Source organism: Erythrolamprus reginae, chromosome 4, assembly GCF_031021105.1.
Source record: "Erythrolamprus reginae isolate rEryReg1 chromosome 4, rEryReg1.hap1, whole genome shotgun sequence".
NCBI lineage: Eukaryota > Metazoa > Chordata > Lepidosauria > Squamata > Dipsadidae > Erythrolamprus > Erythrolamprus reginae.
In genome coordinates, this window is record NC_091953.1 from 91,617,631 (window position 1) to 91,644,024 (window position 26,394).

Genomic DNA, 26,394 nt, shown 5'->3' on the forward strand with positions numbered 1-26,394 from the left:
AAGATTTGCCATCACTGTTCTAGATAAAGGACAAGATAATGCTTAACAAATGTTTCAGTAACTACAGCCAGCCAATCACACAACTCAAAATCAGGAAGATATTTAAAGGCCAGGGCTCCCCCAGACAAGTATAATCCAAAATGCACTGAAGATGTCTCCTCAAATGGGCATGAAACATTTGCAACCAAATCACCAAGCTCGGAGCTCAGACTAACAACATAAAAAATACCAACCCAAGCCACTAGCATTCAAATCCCATAGCATTTCTCAGTTTGTTAGAAATTGGTGGACTACCTCCATATTTGGGATGGATCAATAGATCTTTTCTGATGAATACATTTTGAATGAAATAGATCTTTAATATAAAAGAATGCTATTAGAAATAATAATTCATATAAATTAAAAATATTTCATGCCATTATATCTGTACTATGATTTGAGTACAGTGATCCCTCGAGTTTCGCGATCTCGATCTTCGCGAAACGCTATATCGTGATTTTTAAAAAAATATTAATTAAAAAAAACCCCACTTCCGGGTTTGGCTTCGGGAGTCAGCTGGGAAGCGGCACGGCTGTTTTAAAAGGTCGCAGCCAGCCTGGGGGGCTTCCCAGCACCCCCCCCCCCGAACCCCCAACCTGGGTTCGGGGGGTGCTGGGAAGCCCCCCAGGCCGGCTGCGACCTTTTAAAACAGCCGCGCCGCTTCCCAGCTGAGTCCTGAAGCCAAACGCGGAAGTTCGGCGGCCGGACAAGCGGCGGCCGGACAAGCGGCGGCCGGACAAGCGGCGGCCGGACAAGCGGAGGACAGACAAGCGGCGGACAGACAAGCGGCGGACGGACAAGCGGCGGACGGACAAGCGGCGGACGGACAAGCGGCAGACGGACAAGCGGCGGACGGACAAGCGGCGGGCGGACAAGCGGAGGGCGGACAAGCGGAGGGCGGACAAGCGGAGGGCGGACAAGCGGTGGGCGGACAAGCGGCGGACAAGCAGCGGACAAGCGGCGGCCGGACAAGCGGCAGGTGGACAAGCGGCGGACGGACAAGCGGCGGGCGGACAAGCGGCGGGCGGACAAGCGGCGGGCGGACAAGCGGCGGGTGGACAAGTGGCGGGCGGACAAGCGGCGGACGGACAAGCGGCAGACAAGCGGCGGACGGACAAGCGGCGGCCAGACAAGCAGTGGCCGGACAAGCGGCGGACAAGCGGCGGCCAGACAAGCGGCGGCCGGACAAGCGGCGGGTGGACAAGCGGCAGGCGGACAAGCGGCGGGCGGACAAGCGGCGGGCGGACAAGCGGCGGGCGCGGCAACAGCGAGGAGCCGAAGATCGGGGTTTCCCCTTTGCGGCGCTGCCGAGCAGATCAGCTGCTGGGCGGCGGAAGGAACCTTCCCTAGGCCAGGTGCGGAAGTAAAAACACCATCTGCGCATGCGCGGCCATGGAAAAAAAGGGTGCGCATGCGCAGATGGTGTTTTTACTTCCGCATCACTATATTGCGAAAAATCGAGTATCGCGAGGGATCTTGGAACGTAACCCTCGCGATACTTGAGGGATCACTGTATACATGTTAGGTTTCCAAGGCAATAAGTTCTTGTCTAATATCTTCCTTCTTTTAAAGATCAAAATGGTTAATCTTAAAAAGATTAAACAAGACTTATATTTTAATATTTTGTTTAAAATCAGTTTGAAATGAGTTATGAAATATAAAAAATGTTATTAAGAACATAAGAAGAGCCATGCTGAATCAAGCCAAAGTCATCGAGTCCAGCATTCTGTGTCACATAGTGTCCCACCAATTGTACAGAAAAGAAGGCAAAACCTGCCCTTTCCCTTGACCCCCAACAAATGGTACCGAAGGGAATCCTGCCTGCCTCAACCAACATAGAGGTGGCAAATGGACATCTGTTTCAATACACTTGGCATTCATGAATCTGTGTAATCCTGCTTTGAAGCTATCCAGACTGACAACTGTCACGAGCTCTTCTGGAAGTTAATTCCATAAACCAACGACCCTCTGGGTGAAGAAATATTTCCCTTTATTTGTCCTGACTTTCTTACCTTTGAGCTTTAGGGAGTGCCCCCTCATCCTAGTATTGTGTGATAGAGAAAATAATTTTTCTCTATCCACCTTTTCTGTCCCATGCATGATTTTATACACTTTGATCAAGTCACCTCTGAAAAGCCATCTTTCAAGGCTGAAGAGACCAAGGCATTGCAACCTGGTTTCATAAGGGAAGTACTCTATTTCCTTGATCATTCTTGTTGCCCTTTTTTGCACCTTTTCCAGTTCCAAAAAAAGTTAAACTAGGCCTATCTTTGCTATTGTTATTCATGTCTCCTTTGCTTGTTTTGTTTTTTCTTCTTTTTCATTATATTTTTTCTTCTTTTTTCATTATGTTTTTCAGGAAAGTGGCATCAAGGTATGAATTGTGAATATCGTAACGACTACTGCCATCATCCATTAAATCATGGATTTGATTATTTTTATGGAGTACCATTTTCACTAATGAATGACTGCCAAATGCCACATCCCTCTGAATTGAATCTGCCACTGCAAAAGAAACTCTGGCTTTATACTCATATAATTTCCCTTGCTTTGCTGACTTGTATAGTAGCAAAATTAACTCATCTTGTGTCTCTCAGTTGGAAAGCCATCTTCTGTTTGGCTTTGTTTGACTTCTTCTTGTTTATTTCCTGGTATTCAAGATTTGGCTTCTTGAGATATTGGGAGTGTATTATAATGAGAAACTATGATATTATAGAGCAGCCAATGAAAGTAGAAAGAGCTGCACCTCTTATGCTCAAAGAAGCCCTTAACTTTATTAAAAGGTATGTTGTATTTTTATGGAAAAACTTTAATTTTTTATTGAATAACTCAGAATAAGGAAAATATTAATAACAGAAGAAAGGTATTAAATTTGTTTATCTGCTTCATCTACATGTGAATATCCCATCTAGATGTAGATATTATATAGACATAGATTGGATGGATGGATGGATTGATGATAGATAGATAGATAGATAGATTCCATCTGTCCATTCATGACCCAGTGGGAGAAATTATTGACCCCCACAGAGAGGGTCCGCAACTTAGGCATCCATAGCTGACTTTAGAATATCATCTTTCAGCTGTGGCAAGGGGGGCTTTTGCCCAGGTTTGCCTGGTGCACCAGTTGTGGTCCTACACAGACAGGGAATCTTTGCTCACAGTGACTCATGCCCTTATCACCTTGAGGTTCGACTACTGCAATGCTCTCTGGGGCTACCTCTGAAGAGTGTTTGGAAACTTCAAATTGTGCAGAATGCAGCCACGTGAGCAGTCATGGGTCTTCCTAGATACACCCATGTTTCTCCAATACTCCACAGACTGCACTGGTTGCTGATTGGTTTCCGGACACAATTCAAAGTGTTGGTGATGACCTACGAAGCCCTACATGGCATCAGACCAGATTACTTATTACTTCTGCCGCATGAATCCCAGAGGTCGGTTAGGTCCCAGAGTTGGCCTTCCCCAGGTCCTGTAAACCAGACAATGTCATTTGGCGGGGCCTAGGAGCAGAGCCTTCTATGTGAGGCCCCAGCCCTCTGGAATCAGCTCCCTCCAGAGATTTGCACTGACCCCACCCTCCTCGCCTTCCGTAAGAGTCTCAAGACTCACTTATGTCACCAGGCCTGGGGCAATTAGATCTAGACCCCCTGACTACTAAACGTGATGTATGGTTGTGACTGAACTGGTTGATTGATTTTAATATACTGGGTTTTTAGTTTGTAGTTTTTAACTATTAGATTTGTTTTGTATGCATTGTTTTGTATTATATCTTGTGAGCCGCCCCAAGTCTTCAGAGAAGGGCGGCATGCAAATCTAATTAATAAATAAATAAATAAATAAATAAATAAATAAATAAATAAATAAATAAATAAATAAATAAATAAATAAATAAATAAATAAATAAATAAATAAATAAATAAATAAATAAATAAATAAATAAATAAATAAATAAATAAATAAATAAATAAATTTGAACAATATTAATTGACCCTCTCTAAATACTAATTTCATTGAATAATTATTAAAGGCAAAATTTCCTTATGTTTTTTAGAAACAAACAAGGTCCATTCCTCCTCTTGGTTTCTTTCTTGCATGTTCATACACCTCTGGTTACTACAGAAAATTTCATTGGCAAGAGCAATCATGGATTATATGGTGATAATGTAGAAGAGATGGACTGGATGGTGGGTAAGTATATTATTGATTTTATTTCTAGGCTGTTATACATAACAAAAGATACTTAAAAGCTGTATGTCTATATGTGTAACTACTATATTTTTCAGAGTATAAAATGCACCAGAGTATAAGGTGCACCTTTTGGAAGAGGAAAATAGGGGGGGAATCTGCCTATCAGATATTCATCTGACTAGCATCCTTAGTCTGATCAGCTTCAGCACATTATTTTATTCCCTGGTTAGGGATGAAAAACATCTTTAGAGGGAGTAGCATAAAAACAAGCTTTTAAAGACATAGGGTTGGAAAAAACCTTCTTTGGAGGGAGTAGAAATGAAAAAATCCTGCAAGCCAGGAAGATCATTAGCCTCTCGTTAGGGCTGAAAAAACTTTTTCAGAGGGAGTAGCAATGAAAACAAGCCTGCAAGCTGGGAAGATGTGGGAAAATCATTAGCACCCCATCAGGGCTGGGGGGGGAAAGCTTCAAAAAAGCTACAATCAGAATATGAGATGTACCCAAATCTTAGCCTCTTTTGGGGGGGGGAGAAGGTGCATTTTATACTCCAAAAATATTATTAGTAAGAATAAGAATATAATATTTATGTAAAAACTTACAGTATGTTAAATCTGATCAGCAAGGACACTGGGGGAGAGATGAATATTTCTCTCCAAGTCTCTGGAGAGGGGCGGCATACAAATCTAATAAATAAATAAATAAAAAATATTGTTAGTAGACATATATTAATATCTTATACATGCATACAGATAGTCCTCAACTGACGACCACTATTGAGTCCAAAATTTCTGTTGCTCAATGTTCTGCCGGGCTCTCTGATAGGAGCCTCCTGAAAATTCAAGGGTACAAATTTCAGACACACACACATTTGAAAATTCAAAACAATGTTCTTTATCACAAAATTCAAAATAAACTAAGCACTCTTTTTGTATTGCAAAGAACACTCGTCCCAAAACAACCAGGTAGTCTGTACAATTTCCCTAAAGCAGTCATTAAGTACTTAGCTAGCAGCTGTGAAGAAACTTCATACCCCTTCTTCTTCCAGCGAAGTGAGACACACACACATGTTGCTCTGCTTTGGTTTCAAAGGCATGAAAAATCAACGAACAAAGTCCAGAAAACAGGAACACACGATTCCTGAAGAAATGCGATCAGATACTCTTTCACAATGGCCAAACCCACACGCTGGGTTTTTCTCTGGTAATAATCTTTCAGTTGTTGTCTCCTATGCATCACTCTACGCATGCGTGGATGTGTCATTAATTCTTGTTCAGAATCCAAGGATGATACAGATGATTGATCTCCTCCCGGGCTGTCTGCCAAACTCCCCTCTTTCCTCTCACTCACGCTTCCTTGGTCAGAGGAGGCTTCATCGGCAGATTCCATCGGGAGCAAAACAGGCCTGCGGCATGTGGATGTCTCCCCCACATCCACCTGCACATTCCTTGGGGCTAGAGCTGGGCCAGAGCTAACCACAACACTCAAACATTTGTTAAGTGAATTTTTCCCCATTTTATGACCTTTCTTGCCACCATTATGAATCAATACAATTTGTTAAGTGAATCTTGTTTGCTTGTTTATTTTGTCAAGTATGTACTGGTGGTATACAAAGATATAATAATATTTATATACATGATACTAGTAAAAGAGAAACATTAGGACAGGGGACAGAAGGCACTCTGATGCACTTATGCATGTCCCTTAATCTGATTTGCCCATTGACTTTGCTTGTTAGAAGGTTGCAAAAAGTGACCCCGCAACACTAAATATGAACTAGTTGCTAAGTATCTAAATTTTGATCATGAGACCATGGGGATGATGCAGTGGTTGTAAGTGTGAAAAATGTAAGGGACCAACATAGAATTGAACTTTGTCTTAGTTATTGAAATAAAACTAGTGTCACAAAGCAGATAAAAAATAATGAAATTAAACTAATGAGATAATGAGGTAAAATAGAATTAAAAGTAAAATAAGGTCACAAAGGTAAATAAAAATAGAATCAAATCAAAATTTCCTGGCATGGTCCTGAAACAATTAAAAATATTACAAGCCATTACCCATTAGAATTATAATATTAGATAAAACAAAAAGAAGCAATACAAGTTGAAACATAAGTTAAGAAAAACTTCTATCGTAGTTCATAGCATGATTGATAGTAAAGATATACAGGAGCTTTTGTTTCAATAGCTCATAATTTGCAGTAGTAAAGATGTTCATTTTATAGGATTTTCTGGCAACTTCTTTCAAAACTTCAACTGGCAATTCATTGCAACATGCCATTAGTATAACATTAATATAGCAATTTGATTGAAATATCAGACAGAATTATGTCTGCTGACCTGAGTATCTAGATAGATATCACCAGGGATTATGCTATTCTCAATGTACTGTTCCATGTCAAATATACCTTCTAAAATTACAAATGAAGATATGGATAAATAGTATGGAAAATGATTGTTTGAAATAATGGAATTTATAATCTGAACTTTGAGTCTTTTAAAGGATCTAGCAGTAAAAACATGTCCTTAGGATCTCTTATCTGCACAATTTTGGAATTACTTTAAGAAAAGTTGATTTTTAATTTAATGAAATAATGTAACAATATTAGCGTCATGCACAAACTAATCAAGACAACCAAAAATAGATGGTATACTAGAATATTGCCTGACTTAAAAGTTAGTAATACATAAGTAATGTTTGCTTTATAGGGAAAATTTTGGATACGCTTGATAAAGAAAATTTGAAAAACAGTACTCTGACATATTTTACTTCTGACCATGGGGGACACTTAGAGGCTCGGGAAGGAAATATTCAACTAGGGTCTTGGAATGGTATATACAAAGGTGAGAGTAACCCTCATATGTTTCCTTAAAAAGTTTTTATATATATTTTCAAAGCCATGATATGCTACTTGAAACATAGTTTAAATATGAAACATTGAAATTTGAATTAAGCAAAATCTAGTAGATCAATGAAGCATAAATCTGCAATAAAAAGATACAAAATAGGAGTTTAATTCCTGAAAATAATCAACTTTGCTAGAACAAAAGAAATTAGTAATTTAATAGAAAACATGAAGTTATCTATGGAAAAGGCAAGTCTTAATGGAATTTTTTGCACAATCCTCAGGATGCAAATATAACTGTTAAATCTCTTAGTTTTCCTTTATTTTTTCATTTTAGTATCCTATTTGATTGAATAGTTTGGATGGAATACTTATCCTTGAAGAAAGAGCTGTAATAATTATTCTATGAAGTCCCACATAGATCTATCTGAATTAACAATTTTGCAAGATCTAATGTTTATAAGTCTCCTAGGCAAAAACAAAGGATGATTAAGCATTGTTAGATGTAGATATCAATGTGCTTATGAACACACATCCTTGATCATCTGCTTCACTTACTGATCATTTGTGGCACTGTTTCTCCCTAAGAACATCTACCACCCTACTAGATCAGATAGGTTGGGCCTGCTTCAGGTCTCAGCAGCAATTCAACAGATCTTTTCCCTTCTAGCCTTTTAGAACAGTGATGGTGAACCTATGGCCTAAGTGCCACAGGTGGCATGCAGAGCCATATTTACTGGCACACAAGCTGTTCCCCTAGCTCACCTCCAACCAGCGGTAGACTATGAGCCAGAATGCTAAATTGTGCTCGCTGCCGCAGCTTGGATATTATGGAGGTAGCAAAATTGTGCATGGAGCCATAGGTGCGCCCGTGTTTTGATGAGGTTTTTTTGCTTCTGCGCATGCCAAAATATGGGCATACCTGCGGCTCCATGCACGATTTTGCTACCTCCACAGGTGCAGCAGCAAAACCGCGCTGGTCCCGCAAGAATTTACAAGCCATGGCGACGTGTGCAATTTAGCGTTCCGGCTTGTAGCCCACCATTTCCTCCAACATATATGTGTGTGCCAGCCAGCTGATTTTTGACTCACACAGAGGCTCTAGGAGAGCGTTTTTGGCTTCCAGAGAGCCTCCAGGGGGATGGGGGAGGGCGTTTTTACCCTTCCCTGACTCTAAGGAAGCCTTTGGAGCCTGGGGAGAGAGAAACATGAGCCTACTGGACCCACCAGAAGTTGGGAAACAAGCAATTTCCTGCCTCCAGAGGGCCTCCGGGAGGCGGGGAAAGCTGTTTTCGCCCTCCCCAGGCATTGAAATATGGCTGTGGGCACTTGTGCATGCGTGATAGCAAGCATGCATGCTCTTTCGTCACCCAAGGGAAAAAAGATTCACCATCACTGTTTTAGAAGACCTATATTTTTAATTGGATGCTGGAATTATATAAGTGCAATGAGAAGAGTATGGAATGGGGGTTGCTGTGGAGCATTCCAAGGGGAATAATTAGTACTCAGAACATTTGCTTTTTGTTTTATTATTTGTATTGTTTTTGTTATTGGTTTTATTATTGTTGTGAGCTGCCCAGAGTTGTTTAAGATAGATCATTTAAGTAAATAAATAATTTAATTTCATTTTTTCTGCTTAGTTCCTTTTAGTTGAAAATCAAAATAATTGTTCATGTATTCTTGCTCTAGGAATCTTTTATGAATGTCCTAAGAGGCTCTATTGTTTGTAAGACCTATTGACAATACAATCTAGCTAAGATAGGTTAGAAGCACTGAGTTCTGACTGAAAATTCTCTGTGTTTGCAAAACCTCTCACAAACACAGACTTATCAAGAAATCAGCAGCAATTGCGAGACTAATAAAAGAGGCTTCCAAGAGGGAGAAGATGAAGGGGAGGAGGAGGAGGGCCCTTCAATTGTTGTCAGCTCTTAGCAACCACATAGATTTCCTCCCTAATATCTGGTTTGTCATCTATTCCAAAAGCACACTCCTTACTACTGTATTTATTCATTTATCAAATTTTTATAGCCACCCATATCACAAGAAGTGACTGTGGAAAGCATACTGTGCCTATGCTGCTGGTCATCCTGTTCTTTGATTCCTTTCATCTTTCCCAGCATTAGAGTCTTCTCCAGAGAGCTAGATCTTTACATAATGTCAGAGAAAAGGGAGGGAGAGGGAGAGTTAGAGGGAAGGAGGGAGAGAGAGAGTGAGAGAAAAGAAAGAAGAAAGAAAAAGAGAAATAAATAAATAAATATCGACAAAATTGAACGGGTCCAAAGACGGGCTATAAGAATGGTGGAAGGTCTTAAGCATAAAACTTATCAGGAAAGACTTAATGAACTCAATCTGTATAGTCTGGAGGACAGAAGGAAATCAAAACATTTAAATATGTCAAAGGGTTGAATAAGGTTCAGGGGGGAAGTGTTTTTAATAGGAAAGTGAACACAAGAACAAGGGGACACAATCTGAAGTTAGTTGGGGGAAAGATCAAAAGCAACATGAGAAAATATTATTTTACTGAAAGAGTAGTAAATCCTTGGAACAAACTTCCAGCAGATGTGGTTGGTAAATCCACAGTAACTGAATTTAAACATGCCTGGGATAAACATAGATCCATCCTAAGATAAAATACAAAAAAATAGTATTAGGGCAGACTAGATGGATCATGAGGTCTTTTTCTGCCGTCAGTCTTCTATGTTTCTATGTTTCTAAATGGAATGAAATGAAATGTTGTTATTTCAAGGTGGAAAAGCCATGGGAGGTTGGGAAGGAGGAATCCGTGTTCCGGGATTATTTAGATGGACAGGAGTGTTGCCAGAGGGCAAAGAGATTGCTGTACCAACAAGCCTAATGGACATCTTTTCCACATTGGTTCACTTGGCTGGTGAAACAGTGCCACAAGATAGGTATGGATGCTACAGAACTTAATATCTTAAGCCTAGTGATCCCCAAAGCTAGTGAAAAGTGCTTAGTAGTACAGACCTGCTAGGATTCTGATTTACTGACTTTCAGAATATTTCCAACTGTTCCTTCCATTCTGAAACTGTGCTGATTTTATTCTAAAAGAAAAAAAAAGAAATGGGTGAAGCAATGGGAATACTTGGAAAGTTTCAAATTAAAGAAGCAAATGTATTTTTCATAAATGTTGAGAAATAAAGTAAAACAGTTGCATGGTCAAAAGTAATATAAGCAGAATATATTTGTTCTACATTTAGGAACACAAGTCCAGGTGGGTGGGTGAAAAAGATGGGAAGTTGTTTGATATTGCAGAATTGCTATTCTTCCCATGGAATAGTACTTACAGTGACCCCTAGTAAGCTAGTAGAAAGTTTTACCAACAAATCTTACCTGCAACAATACAATGGAAAAATAATATTTTGGAAATGTTTGAGAGAAAACTGAGAATACTTGTTCTCATATTTTATTTTATTTGATTTGATTTGATTTGATTTTTATGCCACCCTTCTCCTTAGACTCAGGGTGGCTTACAATATGTTAGTAATAGCACTTTTTAACAGAGCCAGCATACTGCCCCCACAATCCGGGTCCTCATTTTACCCACCTCGGAAGGATGGAAGGCTGAGTCAACCTTGAGCCGGTGATGAGATTTGAATTGCTGACCTACAGATCTACAGTCAGCTTCAGTGGCCTGCAGTACAGCACTCTACTTGGTGCGCCACCCCGGCTCCTTTATATTTAATGAAATATAAAGATTTCATTAAAATTAGGATTGATGCCTCATGATATCATGAATATGTCTTTGGGGTTTTATTGGCAGCAATACAGATGTGTGTCTTTTTTCAGGAATAGTATTTTTTTAAAAAGGGAAAAAAACTATCTCGCAGTTCTGACAGTCTATGAAGACTCCTATGTAAGGAAGAAAACTATCCCAAAATAGCCTTTACAATATTTTTTGAAGAAGTATATAGAGAATCTTTTCTGGCTGTAGAATTCTGCATAGACAAGAATTTGCAAATTCCAATTTGGAATTTGGACTGTATTCATGTATAGCAGATGCCCAGCTATATTCATGCAGTGTATTAACAAATGTTCAGTTTTTGGAGTATTAATGCATGGCTCCAAATATATCTGTTAAAACTATGTGCTTGTTGTCCTTTTAGGGTAATTGATGGCCAGAATTTGATGCCTTTGCTGCAGGGACTGGTTCAGCATTCAGAGCATGAATTTATGTTTCATTACTGTGGTGTACACTTACATGCAGTGCGATGGTATGAGAAGAAGAGTAAGTTTCAAGGGTTCCTTCAGGCAAAACCTAATTTGCCTGGCAAACCATGGTATCCTTAAAAGCTTATTGTAGTTCATCTTGCAGGGTTATATGTTGAAATGACTCGAAACTGATAGGGTTTGCATTTTGCTTTGTCTTTTCTCATTTGAAACAAAATTTATCCCTTTCTAAATGTCTGTCTGTCTGTCTGTCTGTCTGTCTATCTATCTCTATCTCTATCTCTATCTCTCTATATCTATCTATCTATCTATCATCTATCTATCTATCTATCTATCTATCTATCTATCTATCTATATATATATATATATATATATATATATTTGTTTTCGTAAATTTTCACGGGTATATGTATGTAGATTGTTCTGAGTTCGGGTTTTGCCCTGTGTAATATTTTGCATGTTTATGCGACGTTTCGGTGAAATCACATCCACCATCATCAGGCTGAAGTTTCCAAGCTTCTTGCTGTTGTAAAATGGAATGTTTGCAACTGTCATTTCTTCCTAGTATATAGTGTGGGGGTGGAGATTTGGTTTGAATGTAACACTTCATAAAAATCACCATGTCAATCCTTCTAATAATTATGAATTTGGAATTTTGAAATTTGGAAACCAACCTTAAACAAAAAACACTTCATAAAAATCACCATGTCAATCCTTCTAATAATTATGATTCCACCAACCAATCAGATCACTGAAACATAATCACCCAATCTAATTGCTACATTCAAACCAAATCTCCACCCCCACACTATATACTAGGAAGAAATGACAGTTGCAAACATTCCATTTTACAACAGCACGAAGGTTGGAAACTTCAGACTGATGATGGTGGATGTGATTTCACCGAAACGTCGCATAAACATGCAAAATATTACACAGGGCAAAACCCGAACTCAGAACAATCTACATATATATATATATATATATATATATATATATATATATATATATATATATATATATTTGTTTTCGTAAATTTTCATGGGTATATGTATGTAGATTGTTCTGAGTTCGGGTTTTGCCCTGTGTAATGTTTTGCATGTCTATGCGACGTTTCGGCGAAATCACATTCACCATCTTCAGGCTGAAGTTCCAATCTTTGTGTTGTTGTAAATGGAATGTTTGCAACTGACATTTCTTCCTAGTATGTAGTGTGGGGGTGGAGATTTGTTTTGAATGTAGCAAATAGATTGGGTGATTATGTTTCAGTGATGTTTCACTGAAACATAATCACCCAATCTATTTGCTACATTCAAAACAAATCTCCACCCCCACACTACATACTAGGAAGAAATGTCAGTTGCAAACATTCCATTTACAACAACACAAAGATTGGAACTTCAGCCTGAAGATGGTGAATGTGATTTCGCCGAAACGTCGCATAGACATGCAAAACATTACACAGGGCAAAACCCGAACTCAGAACAATCTACATATATATATATATATATATATATATTTGTTTTCGTAAATTTTCACGGGTATATGTATGTAGATTGTTCTGAGTTCGGGTTTTGCCCTGTGTAATATTTTGCATGTCTATGCAACGTTTCGGTGAAATCACATTCACCATCATCAGGTTGAAGTTTTAAGCTTCGTGTTGCTGTGAATATGGAATATATATATATATGAAAAAAACACATATACCCCCTCCCTGGTACAGAGCTGGAAGGGTTCTGATCTGATAGCTCTAACTGCTAGTTCTCTGCTTTACAAGGCAGAGTTCACCAGATCGAATCCCAGTAAAGGAAAGGATGTGGCTAGCTGATGAGGCCAGAACAAGGCCGAAATGGGACCATCCTAGTCTCCCTTAATTTTAAAAATTCCAGCTAAAAACATTTAACACATACAGAATATAGTTGTCGGCTATAAAATATATTAACTGCCTTGTAGTGGTCCTGGGTTGGGCCTAGAGGCAAAAAAGGAGCTGTGACGTTCCTTAAAATATACCAGGGTGATCCGACATTAAAAAAACATATACCCCCTCCCTGGTACAGAGCTGGAAGGGTTCTGATCTGATAGCTCTAACTGCTAGTTCTCTGCTTTACAAGGCAGAGTTCACCAGATCGAATCCCAGTAAAGGAAAGGGTGTGGCTAGCTGATGACCCCAGAACAAGGCTGAAATGGGACCATCCTAGTCTCCCTTAATTTTAAAAATTCCAGCTCAAAACATTTCACACATATATATATATATATATATATATATATATATATATATATATATATATTTGTTTTCGTAGATTTTCACGGGTATATGTATGTAGATTGTTCTGAGTTCGGGTTTTGCCCTGTGTAATATTTTGCATGTCTATGCGACGTTTCGGTGAAATCACATTCACCATCATCAGGCTGAAGTTTCAAGCTTCGTGCTGTTGTAAAATGGAATGCTTGCAACTGTCATTTCTTCTTAGTATATAGTGTGGGGGTGGAGATTTGGTTTGAATGTAGCAAATAGATTGGGTGATTATGTTTTAGTGATCTGATTGGTTGGTGGAATCATAATTATTAGAAGGATTGACATGGTGATTTTTATGAAGTGTTTTTTTGTTTAAGGCTGGTTTCCAAATCTCTGGTAGGCGGGACATGTCATCTCTTTTATTTATGCAAAGGGGGCTCCTCTCAATCTCTATGGCTTCCAAAGCAATTCTTCTATATAAATTCTCTGTTTTGTGAAGTAATTTAGTTTTTTCAAAGTCAATTTCATGCCCTGTTTTTTTTAATGTGCTGGACAAGGGAGGAAGTTTTTTCTTCTTTTTTAATTGCATTTTTATGTTCTGCAATGCGTGCACTTACTCTTCGATTGGTTTGTCCAATGTATGTGGCTGCACATGTTTTGCAAGGAATTTCATAGATTCCTTGGTATTCCAATTGGATTTTATCTTTTGGGCTCCTTAGGATATTAGATATTTTTTGGTTAGTGCAAAATGAAGTTTTGATGTTATGTTTGTGCAGAATTTTACTAATTTTGTCTGTGGTGCCCTTGATGTAAGGGAGGATGGTGGTACCATTGTCCTGTTCTTGATCTTGTTTTTTGGGGAGTGTCTCTTTTTTGATTAGGTTTGTGATTGTTTTCCCTTCGAATCCATTAGAAATTAATACATCTTTGAGTTTGTTCAATTCAGTTTTTAAGTGCTCATGGTCAGCTAGGCGTTTGGTTCTGGTGATGAGAGTTTTGGCCACTGAGGTGATTTGTGCGGGGTGGTGGTGTGAGTGTGCATTTAGATAATGGTTGGTATGGGTTTTCTTTTGGTAGATAGTGTGTCCTAGGCTGCCATTGGGTTTTTTATAGACCAGTACATCTAGAAAGGGAAGTTGATCATTGATTTCTGTTTCCATGGTAAACTGTATATTGGGGTGTAGGCTATAGAGATGTGTGAGGAAATTGTCTAGCTTTTCCTTACTATGTGGCCAAATTACAAAGGTATCATCAACATATCTCAGCCAAAGTTTAGGTTTGTATTTGGATTGCTCTAATGCATTATTTTCGAAATATTCCATGTAGAGGTTGGCGATGACAGGTGAGAGGGGTGATCCCATGGGGGCTCCCTCTATCTGTTTATATCTTTGTTCGTTATAGATGAAGTATGTATTAGTCAGGCAGTGGTTGGTAAGGTCTAGGATATATTTGGGGGGCTTGTGTTTGTCCTGGATGGCTGTCAAGGCTTCTTTAATAGGTGATCCCATGGGGGCTCCCTCTATCTGTTTATATCTTTGTTCGTTATAGATGAAGTATGTATTAGTCAGGCAGTGGTTGGTAAGGTCTAGGATATATTTGGGGGGCTTGTGTTTGTCCTGGATGGCTGTCAAGGCTTCTTTAATAGGTATTTGTGTGAAAAGGGACACGACATCAAAACTCACAAGTAGGTCATCCCCAGAGAAAAATCTTCCATATGTCCAAAACTCTATGGCCTTCCAAAAATACACAAGGAAGGAATACCTCTTAGGCCAATAGTCAGTTCTATAGGCTCCCCTCTACAAAACCTTGCCAAATTTGTAGCCAAATACCTTCAACCATATACAGAAACTATTACCTCATATGTTCAAAATTCATTCCACTTTATACAAATAATTAAAAAACAAAACCTACAACCCGATGACCTACTTGTGAGTTTTGATGTTGTGTCCCTTTTCACACAAATACCTAATTAAAGAAGCCTTGACAGCCATCCAGGACAAACACAAGCCCCCCAAATATATCCTAGACCTTACCAACCAATGCAATTAAAAAAGAAGAAAAAACTTCCTCCCTTGTCCAGCACATTAAAAAAAACAGGGCACGAAATTGACTTTGAAAAAACTAAATTACTTCACAACACAGAGAATTTATATAGAAGAATTGCTTTGGAAGCCATAGAGATTGAGAGGAGCCCCCTTTGCATAAATAAAAGAGATGACACGTCCCGCCTACCAGAGATTTGGAAACCAGCCTTAAACAAAAAAAAAAACACTTCATAAAAATCACCATGTCAATCCTTCTAATAATTATGATTCCACCAACCAATCAGATCACTAAAACATAATCACCCAATCTATTTGCTACATTCAAACCAAATCTCCACCCCCACACTATATACTAAGAAGAAATGACAGTTGCAAACATTCCATTTTACAACAGCACGAAGCTTGAAACTTCAGCCTGATGATGGTGAATGTGATTTCACCGAAACATCGCATAGACATGCAAAATATTACACAGGGCAAAACCCAAACTCAGAACAATATATATATATATATATATATATATATATATATATATATATATATATATATATATATATATATAGTCTCCTATCCTAGTCTCCCTTAATTTTCAAATTCAGCTTAAACATGTGACATATATATATATATATATATATATATATATATATATATATATATATATATATGACTTATATGCTACCCAATCCCTTAGGATTTAGGGCAGCTTACAACAATAAAATAATACAATAGAAAATCAAATATTAATAACAATAAAACCCCTTAAACTAATCAATATGTTAAATATTAATAGCAATAAAAACCCTTAAACTAATCAATACTATCACACCCTCACACATACCAATCAATCGGCTGGGATAAGATGTTGACTCTCATGGCCCCCGGGGCTACTGGCAGAGTCAGGTCTTTTCGGAAGCCCAGTAGGGTGGGAGCAGTACTGACCTCGGGGGGGGGGAGGTAGTTGTTCCAAATTTTTTTTTTTTAAACCACCCTGCATACAAAAATAGATCTGGTACTCTGTCCATCTTGAAAAATGGTGGAATGTCAGTATTTTGAAGAATTAATGGATCTGTATTTCAGTATCTGTTTCTTTTAGTTTGTGCAAAGAACAGCCATAATTATGCTTTACAGTTCAAAAATTGTTACTTTGATCTGGGTTTAATTTTGAGAAATTCTCCATATATTAAACGTCATTGGCTTTTTTTCCCCTTACATTTCAGATGATAGTATACTGTTGTTGTTGTTGTTGTTGTTGTTGTTGTTGTTACTACTGTTGTTGTAACATGATTCCAACTAGTCACTTGATTTGCTTAAATTATTTATAACATTTATGTTCCATTATAATCAAATCGCATTAGCTTTTATCTATTCAGAGATAAATAATTTGTAACAAAGTAAGTGTCTCTTTCATTTTGGGAAAAAAAAAATTAAAGACAAATATTTAATCCTGTAGAATAACCTAGTGATTTTTACTGCATTAACATTCATCCAAAACCTGGAAAACTATTTTGGTCCAGAGAACACTGGGGATTATGTGCTTCAGACCACCTAATCTAGAATTTAAAGATTCTCAAGTGTTTTCCTGACATCGCTACTGGCACCAAAAATAGTATAAACATAATTAATTTCAAAAGGCTAATTTTAATTCTAAATTTAGTTCTAGTTCTAAGACATGGGCAGGATTTGATTTGATTTGATTTGATTTGATTATTTTATTTTATTTTATTTTATTTTATTTATTTTATTTATATTTGTATGCTGCCCCTCTCCGCAGACTCTTTTTGATTTTAATTTTGATGTCAGAACAATTGATATAAAATTGCTATGGGTCTAATTCAAAAAATTATATTATTCTGTAAGAATTAACATGATATTGACATAGTATTTGATTGTAGTACCCTTATATCATAAAGAAGTATAGAAATCACAGAGGGAAAAAAATCTGCAAGTAATATGGGTAGGAAACAATAAAGCAGATTGTGAGCCCAATCTTGGGTACTGGTGATGAGTGTAACTCTGGCCCTGGGCTCGGGTTGCTGCTGCTCAATGCCAGGTCAGTGGTAAATAAAGCTCTCCTCATCCGGGATCTGATCCTGGATGAGGAGGCCGACCTGGCTTGTATTACTGAAACCTGGCTGGGCCCGGAGGGAGGTGTTCCTCTCTCTGAAATTTGCCCAGCCGGGTTTCAGATATGGCATCAACCTCGACCCCAGGGAAGGGGGGGAGGAGTGGCTATTATAGCCAGGGAGAGCCTTTGCCTGCGTAGACTCATTGCTCCGGAAATTGCGGGTTGCGAGTCTCTCTTGCTGAATTTGGACTTAGGGGTTCAGGTGGGCTTATTTCTCACATACCTGCCTCCCAGCTGCGTGTCAAAAGCCCTGCCTGTGCTACTCAAGGAGGTAGCCGGGTTGGCGGTGGAGTTCCCCGGACTCATTGTCCTGGGGGACTTCAACCTGCCGTCACTCGGCGAAACCTCTGGGCTGGCACAGGAGTTCATGGCCACCATGACAGCCATGGACCTGACTCAAGTAGTACAGGGTCTGACTCACGAGGGAGTGCACGCACCTGACATGGTATTCCTTTCCGAGCAATTGAGTAATGATCCGAGACTAAGGGGCTTAGAAGCGTTGCCTTTGTCATGGCCAGACCATTTTCTACTACGGCTTGACTTCCTGGCTCCAATCCTTCCCCGCAGGGAGGCGGAACCAATGAAGATGTTCCGCCCCAGACGCCTGATGGACCCAGAGGGCTTTCAGATGGCGCTTGGGGTTATTCCAGAGGCACTCATCCACAGTTCGGCGGAGTCCCTTGCTGAGGCCTGGAACAGGGCTGCGGCTGGGGCTCTTGACCGGATTGCGCCTTTTCGACCTCTCCGCGGCGCTAGACCCCGTAGAGCCCCATGGTTCAATGAGGAGCTCCGGGAGTTGAAACGCCAAAAGAGACGTCTAGAGAAGCGATGGAGGAAGAGTAGGTCCGAATCCGATCGAACACTTGTAAGAGCTTTTATTAAGATTTACAAAGTGGCGCTCAAGGCGGCAAGATGCGCGTACCATGCCGCCTTGATTGCATCAGCAGAATCCCGCCCGGCCGCTCTGTTTAGGGTGACCCGCTCCCTTCTTAACCAGGGGGGAGCTGGGGAGCCCTTGCAGAGCAGTGCCGAGGATTTTAACACGTTTTTCGCTGATAAAGTCGCTCAGATCCAGGCTGATCTCGACTCCAATTGTAATACAGAGTCGACTGACAACGAGTTAGTCGAGGTGACTGGGGCACGTACTTGTCCACCTGTCTGGGAAGAGTTTGATCTCGTGACACCTGATGAAGTGGACAAGGCCATTGGAGCTGTGAGTTCCGCCACCTGTTTACTGGATCCGTGTCCCTCCTGGTTGGTCTCGGCCAGCAGGGAGGTGACACGGAGCTGGGCCCAGGAGATTACCAATGCTTCCTTGGGGAGGGGAGTCTTTCCAACTCTCTATAAAGAAGCGCTTGTGCGCCCCCTTCTCAAGAAGCCCTCCCTGGACCCAGCCGTACTTAATAACTATTGTCCAGTCTCCAACCTTCCCTTTATGGGGAAGGTTGTCGAGAAGGTGGTGGCACTCCAGCTCCAGCGGTCCTTGGAAGAAGCCGATTATCTAGGTCCCCAGCAGTCAGGCTTCAGGCCCAGTTACAGCACGGAAACCGCTTTGGTCGCATTGATGGATGATCTCTGGCGGGCCCGGGACAGGGGTTTATCCTCTGTCCTGGTGCTTCTTGACCTCTCAGCGGTTTTCGATACCATCGACCATGGTATCCTTCTGCACCGGCTGGAGGGGTTGGGAGTGGGAGGCACTGTTCTTCAGTGGTTCTCCTCCTACCTCTCTGGCCGGTCACAGTCGGTGTTAGTGGGGGGTCAGAGGTCGGCTCCGAGGTCGCTCCCTTGTGGGGTACCTCAGGGGTCGGTCCTCTCCCCCCTGTTATTCAACATCTACATGAAACCGCTGGGTGAGATCATCCAAGGACATGGGGTGAGGTATCATCAATATGCCGATGATACCCAGCTTTACATCTCCACCCCATGCCCAGTCAACGAAGCGGTGGAAGTAATGTGCCGGTGCCTGGAGGCTGTTGGGGCCTGGATGGGTGTCAACAGACTCAAACTCAACCCGGATAAGACGGAGTGGATGTGGGTTCTGCATCCCAAGGACAATCCCATCTGTCCGTCCATCACCCTGGGGGGGGGAATCATTGCCCCCCTCAGAGAGGGTCCGCAACTTGGGCGTCCTCCTCGATCCACAGCTCACATTAGAAAACCATCTCTCAGCTGTGGCGAGGTGGGCGTTTGCCCAGGTCCGCCTGGTGCACCAGTTGCGGCCCTATCTGGACCGGGACTCATTGCTCACAGTCACTCATGCCCTCATCACCTCGAGGTTCGACTACTGTAATGCTCTCTACATGGGGCTACCTCTGAAAAGTGTTCGGAAACTTCAGATCGTGCAGAATGCAGCTGCGAGAGCAGTCATGGGCTTACCTAGGTATGCCCATGTTTCACCATCACTCCGCAGTCTGCATTGGCTGCTGATCAATTTCCAGTCACAATTCAAAGTGTTGGTTATGACCTTTAAAGCCCTTCATGGCATCGGACCAGAATACCTCCGAGACCGCCTCCTGCCGCACGAATCCCAGCGACCGATTAGGTCCCACAGAGTGGGCCTTCTCCGGGTCCCGTCAACTAAACAGTGTCGCTTGGCGGGCCCCAGGGGAAGAGCCTTCTCTGTGGCGGCACCGGCTCTCTGGAACCAACTCCCCCCGAAGATTAGAACTGCCCCTACTCTACCTGCCTTCCATAAACTCCTTAAAACCCACCTTTGCCGTCAGGCATGGGGGAACTAAGACATCTCCCCCTGGGCATGTTTAAATTGTGTATGGTATGCTTGTGAGTGTGTATGTACTATATGGGGTTTCTTTTTAAATCTTAAATGTTTTAAATGTATTCAGATTATTTATGATTTGTTTTTCTCTGCTGTGAGCCGCCCCGAGTCCTCGGAGAGGGGCGGCATACAAATCTAAATAATAAATAAATAAATAATAAATAAATAAATAATAAAGGGGGGTGAAGCTGTATTACAAGCAAATGCGTTGCCTTTTTAAAGTGCTATTTTTTTAAAATAAAGGAGTGGAACAGTAGCATCTTTCTTTCTTAAAAGAGAATTTATTTATTTTATTAGTTTATTTATTACTTAGATTTCTTTTTTTTAAAAAAAAATATTTTTTATTATTTTCAAAAAAGACAGACAAAGACATACAACATTGAACATTTAAGGAGCTACCATTGCTCCGCTTATCGTAGAAGTCTAACTAATACAGAATATAAAAAACTCTAACTGTTACGAGATCTAAGCAGAAATGCCACTCTTGCAAAATACATTATCATTAAATTTAATTCCATATTTTTAAGATTAAAATTATTGATTAAATTTCTTTATGTTTTGAAAAATGATACACTTGTATATATATATATATGTATATATAAAGAACAATAAACAAATTATTGGTAGTACAAAAAGAAAACAAAATAAACACTTCTAGGTTAGTTATCATATAAACTATTTAATTCTATCTTATAATTTTTCAAATAGTCATTTATTCTTATATATTTAATTTTAGTACTATTTTTAACATTCCACCAATCATATACTTTATCCCATATTTTGTAAAATTCTGTTTCAGTTTGGTTATTCAAACGTTTAGTCATCATGTCTAATTCTGCACATTCTATAATTTTTTTAAATACCTCCGTGTCTTTCGGTATCGTCTTTTCTTTCCATTTCTGTGCAAATGCTATTCGTGCCGCCGCCAATATATGTATTATTAAATAGTAAATTTCCTTTTTATACTTTATATTTGAAATACCCAATAGGAAAAATTCAGGAGATTTTTTGATCTTCTCCTTTGTTATTTCATTTATCCAATTCTCTACTTTATTCCAAAATATTTTTGTCTCAGAACAGGTCCACCATGCATGATAATATGTGCCAACTTCTTTTTTGCATTTCCAACAAATAGGCGATACAGATGGAAACATTTTAGAAATTCTATATGGTGGAAGGTGCCATCTATAAAACATCTTAATTTGATTTTCTTTAAAAGAGATTGATTTTGTTATTTTCCAATTATACTTCCATACCTTTTCCCAAGTATGTATATCAATCTCTTTACCAAAATTTTTGCACCAACTGATCATATTATCTTTCAATATCCAACCTATCGTTCTATGATTTAATAAATATTTATAAACATTTCCAATTGTCTTTGTTTGACTTTGGAATAATAATTTGCTCAATACATTATTTTCTTTTTTTTAAATATAAGTCTTTATGTCTATTTGGTATCTAGAACTAATCTGCATATAATGCCACCAATCTAAATCTATACCTAACTCGTATAACTCTTGTTTTGTTCTAAGTTTTAATTGGTTATCTAACAAGTCACTATATTTCCAAATCTTACCTTTTCCTTTAAGATTCGGGTGTACAATTGCTTCAAAGGGTGAAACCCATTCTGGCATAACTAAAAAGTGATTTTTCTTTATTTCATTCCACACTTCTATTAATGCTTTTCTAATAACATTGTTTTTTAAATATGAGTGAGTTTTTAATTTGTCATACCATACAAATGAGTGCCATCCGACCATCAAGTCGTGGCCTTCTAGATTGAGCAATCTTTGATTTTCTAATGTCAGCCATTCTTTTATCCATGTCAAGGCTGTGGCATGATAATATAGTTTCCAATTTGGGAGACCTAGGCCTCCTCTTTCCTTACGATCTTCTAGTGAATTTTGTTTTATTCTTGATTTTTTGCCTTGCCAAATAAATTTTCTTATTATCTTATTCAATTCGGCAAAGAATTTCGTACCTGGATTTATTGGGATCACTTGAAAAAGAAACAATATTTTTGGAAGAATATTCATTTTAACTGTGGAGATTCTTCCTACGAGTGATAATTGTAAATTACTCCATATGTCTAAGTCTTTTTTGATCTGACTTAATAATTTTAGATAATTATCATTTTTTAAGGATAAGCCTTTAGAAGTCATCCATATCCCTAAATATTTCACTTTTTTCGTGATCTTCATGTTTGATAAGTCTCCTAAATATTTTCTCTGTATTTCAGTCATATTTTTTGTTAATATCTGTGTCTTTTCCTTGTTTATTTTCAATCCTGCAACTTTCCCATATTCTTCGATCACATTTATTAAATTTGAAATAGATTCTATTGGGTCCTCCAAAACAAACACTACATCGTCAGCAAATGCTTGTATTTTATAAGTTTCTTTTCTGATTTCCAATCCTTTTATTTCCTTATCCGCTCTTATTTTTTATCAACAATGCTTCTAAAGTTAGAATAAATAACAATGGTGATATTGGGCAACCTTGTCTTACTCCTCTTTGTATAACTACTTTTTCTGTCTGTTCACTGTTTATAATAATTTTAGCAGTTTGTTCAGAATATATAGCATCTATTATATTAAAAAAATTTGTTCCTACTTCCATCTTATTTCATTGTATTTTCATAAAATTCCAATCCACGTTGTCAAATGCTTTTTTGGCATCCAAAAATATAAGTGCCATTTGCTTTTCTGGATGCTGCTCATAATATTCCAGAGTATTGACTATTATTCTTAAATTATTTTTAATTTGTCTTCCTGGTAGAAATCCATTTTGATCACTATGTATCATATTATTTATAATACTTTTAAGTCTATTAGCAAATATTGATATAAATATTTTATAATCAACATTCAACAATGAAATGGGTCTATAATTTTCAATTTTTTCTTTCTTAATATCAGCCTTATGTATTAAAGTTATTAAAGTTTCTGACCAGGTTTTTGGTAATTTACCTATTGTCAATATTTGATTATATATCTCAAGCATATTTGAAAAAAATATTTCTAATTCTAATTTATAAAATTCAGCTGGTATTGCGTCTGGACCAGTCGCTTTGTTATTTTTTTGATTCTTTATAGATTGTTTTAATTCTATATCTGTAATAGGTCTATTTAATCTTTCCTGTTGTGTTTCAGTTAAAACTGGAAGTTCTATTTTTTCTAGATATTTAAAAATTAAATCCTCATTTATCTCTTCTTTCTTATATAATTGTTTATAAAATTCCAATACTATTTCCTTTTTATCTTCTATTCTATGTTTTATTATACCTTTTGAATCTATCAAATTTTTTATAATTTTATTTTCTCTCTCTTTTCTTAGTTTGTATGCCAGCCATCTTCCCGGTTTATTCGCATGCTCAAAATAATCTTGTTTTGTTCTCTTTATCTTTTCTACAATTGGTTCTTGTTCTATTAATCTCAGTTTATGTCTTATTAATTCTCTCTGGTTTTTTAATTTGTCATCCTTGTCCTCTTTTTGCATTAAAATTTCTAATTTTCTTAATTCTTCTATTAATGCTCCTTGATGTTTTTTCTTTTCTTTATTTTTTTTTTTGCTATAAATGATATTGTTAGTCCACGTATATATGCTTTAGTTGTATCCCATAAATTTTGAGGTGTGGTATCTGTATTTTTATTTATGTTTTAAAAAAATCTCTAATTCCTTTTCTATCCATTTCTTGTATTCAGGATCTTTTATTATAGTTCTATTCATTGACCAATTCTTTATTCTCCTTTTACCTTTTCAATATAAGGATAAAGGGTTATGGTCCGCCCAAGTATTTGTCTCTATTTCTATTTCACTTATTTGTTCCATTATGTGTATAGGAGCCCAAGCCATATCGATTCTAGACCATGTCTTATGCGGGTTGGAATAAAAAGTATACTGTTTATCTTTTAAATGCTGTTCTCGCCATACATCTTTTAATGCTAATTCTGAACTCATTTTCCAAAATGACGCCGGTAGAATTACCTTTTCTTTTCTTTTCCCATTGTAATCCATTTGGTCATCTGAGATTGCATTAAAGTCTCCTATTATTATCATATTTTCAATTGATAGTTCATTAATTTTTTCATGTAAATCTTTATAAAATTGTTTTTGATTATCATTTGGTGCATAAATTGAGACAATTGTTAGTGGTTTTGTTTCTAGATCTAATTGTACTATCAAAATCCTTCCATCCCCATCATTATATATTTCTTTTGACATCGCTACTGGCACCAAAAATAGTATAAACATAATTAATCTCAAAAGGCTACTTTTAATTCTAAATTTAGTTCTAGTTCTAAGACATGGGCAGGATTTTATTTTATTTTATTTTATTTTATTTTATTTTATTTTATTTTATTTTATTTTATTTTATTTTATTTTATTTTATTTTATTTTATTTTATTTTATTTTATTTTATTTTATTTTATTTTATTTTATTTTATTTTATTTTATTTTATTTTATTATTTTATTTTATTTTATTTTATTTTATTTTATTTTATTTTATTTTATTATTTATTTATATTTGTATGCTGCCCCTCTCCGCAGACTCTTTTTGATTTTAATTTTGATGTCAGAACAATTGATATAAAATTGCTATGGGTCTAATTCAAAAAATTATATTATTCTGTAAGAATTAACATGATATTGACATAGTATTTGATTGTAGTACCCTTATATCATAAAGTATAGAAATCACAGAGGAAAAAAAATCTGCAAGTAATATGGGTAGGAAACAATAAAGGGGGGTGAAGCTGTATTACAAGCAAATGCGTTGCCTTTTTAAAGTGCTATTTTTAAAAAATAAAGGAGTGGAACAGTAGCATCTTTCTTTCTTAAAAGAGAATTTATTTATTTTATTAGTTTATTTATTACTTAGATTTCTATGCTACCCTTCTCTGCAGACTCAAGGTAGTTTACAACAGGATGCAGCTTATGCGGCTTATCAGAATGCAGCTAATAGGCAACATAAAAAGATTGCTTTTCTCAATTTTATTTATTTATTTTATTTGTCATACAAATATAGTATTGTATTGTAGTATGTTTAACATAATATCAGTATAAAGTAGAGATAGAAAAGATAAAAACACATTAGGACAGGAACGGTAGGCACAAAGGTGTCTACTAAAATTAAAACAGTTATATTGGGGGAAACTAGACTGTTTAAAACTTGTTCATAGTTTGCTTCCATTTTAATAACTCAGATTCTTTTCCATCAGATGGAAATGTGTGGAAGGCCCATTATGTGAGCCCTGTTTTCCAACCTGAAAGATCTGGAGCCTGCTATGTCAGTAAGTACTGTCCATGTTCAGGAGAAGGGGTCACCCATCATGATCCTCCTCTACTGTTTCATCTCTCAAGAGACCCTTCAGAAGCCAACCCTCTATCAGCAGACAGTGAGCCACAATTTTACACAATTCTTGAGAGAATAAACAAAGCTGTAGAAAAGCATCGCAAAACTCTCACTCCTGTCCCAGAACAGCTGTCTTTCTACAACACCATCTGGAAACCGTGGCTCCAGCCATGCTGTGGGTCATTTCCATTTTGTTACTGTGACAAAGAAAAGAACAATATTTAATATGGCGTCATTTTTGAAGTTGTTTGTCTTTCATGTTTTATCAAGTCTAGAAAAAGAAACCTTCTAAACAATGTAACTTTCACTGGATGAAATAAAGAGGAGAGTTTAAAATATGTTGTGTCACAAAGAAAGATTCTATCTCAGATTCGATGCGTGTTTCGGTGTGAGGGTTTGTGTTTCCAAGATTAATGACATAAGTAGTGTTGGGCGAACCGAACTTGCACAGTTTGGGTTCGTACCGAACTTTGTGATGTTCGGCATGCTGAACCCGTACTTTTTTAAAAGTTCAGGTTTTAGTTTGGCGTTCGTGCCGAACACCGCGAAGCGCCGCCACCCAGCTGTCATCTGCTGAGAAGAGAAGGA

General features: G+C 38.0%; 1 protein-coding gene across 7 annotated transcripts in view; it reads left to right on the forward strand.

Annotated features, from left to right (window-relative positions):
* The window catches only part of LOC139166796 (arylsulfatase H-like), a 37,289-nt gene extending 11,145 nt beyond the window's left edge, over positions 1-26,144 (forward strand). For 6 of the 7 annotated variants that reach the window (XM_070750868.1, XM_070750865.1, XM_070750866.1 and 3 more), the window contains 6 exons: positions 2,399-2,822; positions 4,094-4,230; positions 6,940-7,074; positions 9,823-9,985; positions 11,201-11,322; positions 25,673-26,144. In XM_070750868.1, the coding sequence (XP_070606969.1) occupies positions 2,399-2,822; positions 4,094-4,230; positions 6,940-7,074; positions 9,823-9,985; positions 11,201-11,322; positions 25,673-26,031 (1,340 nt within the window). In that variant the 3' untranslated portion in view covers positions 26,032-26,144. The remainder of the gene's footprint in view (positions 1-2,398; positions 2,823-4,093; positions 4,231-6,939; positions 7,075-9,822; positions 9,986-11,200; positions 11,323-25,672) is intronic. The other variant, XM_070750872.1, reaches the window with a different exon arrangement.
* The last annotated feature ends 250 nt before the right edge of the window (positions 26,145-26,394 follow it).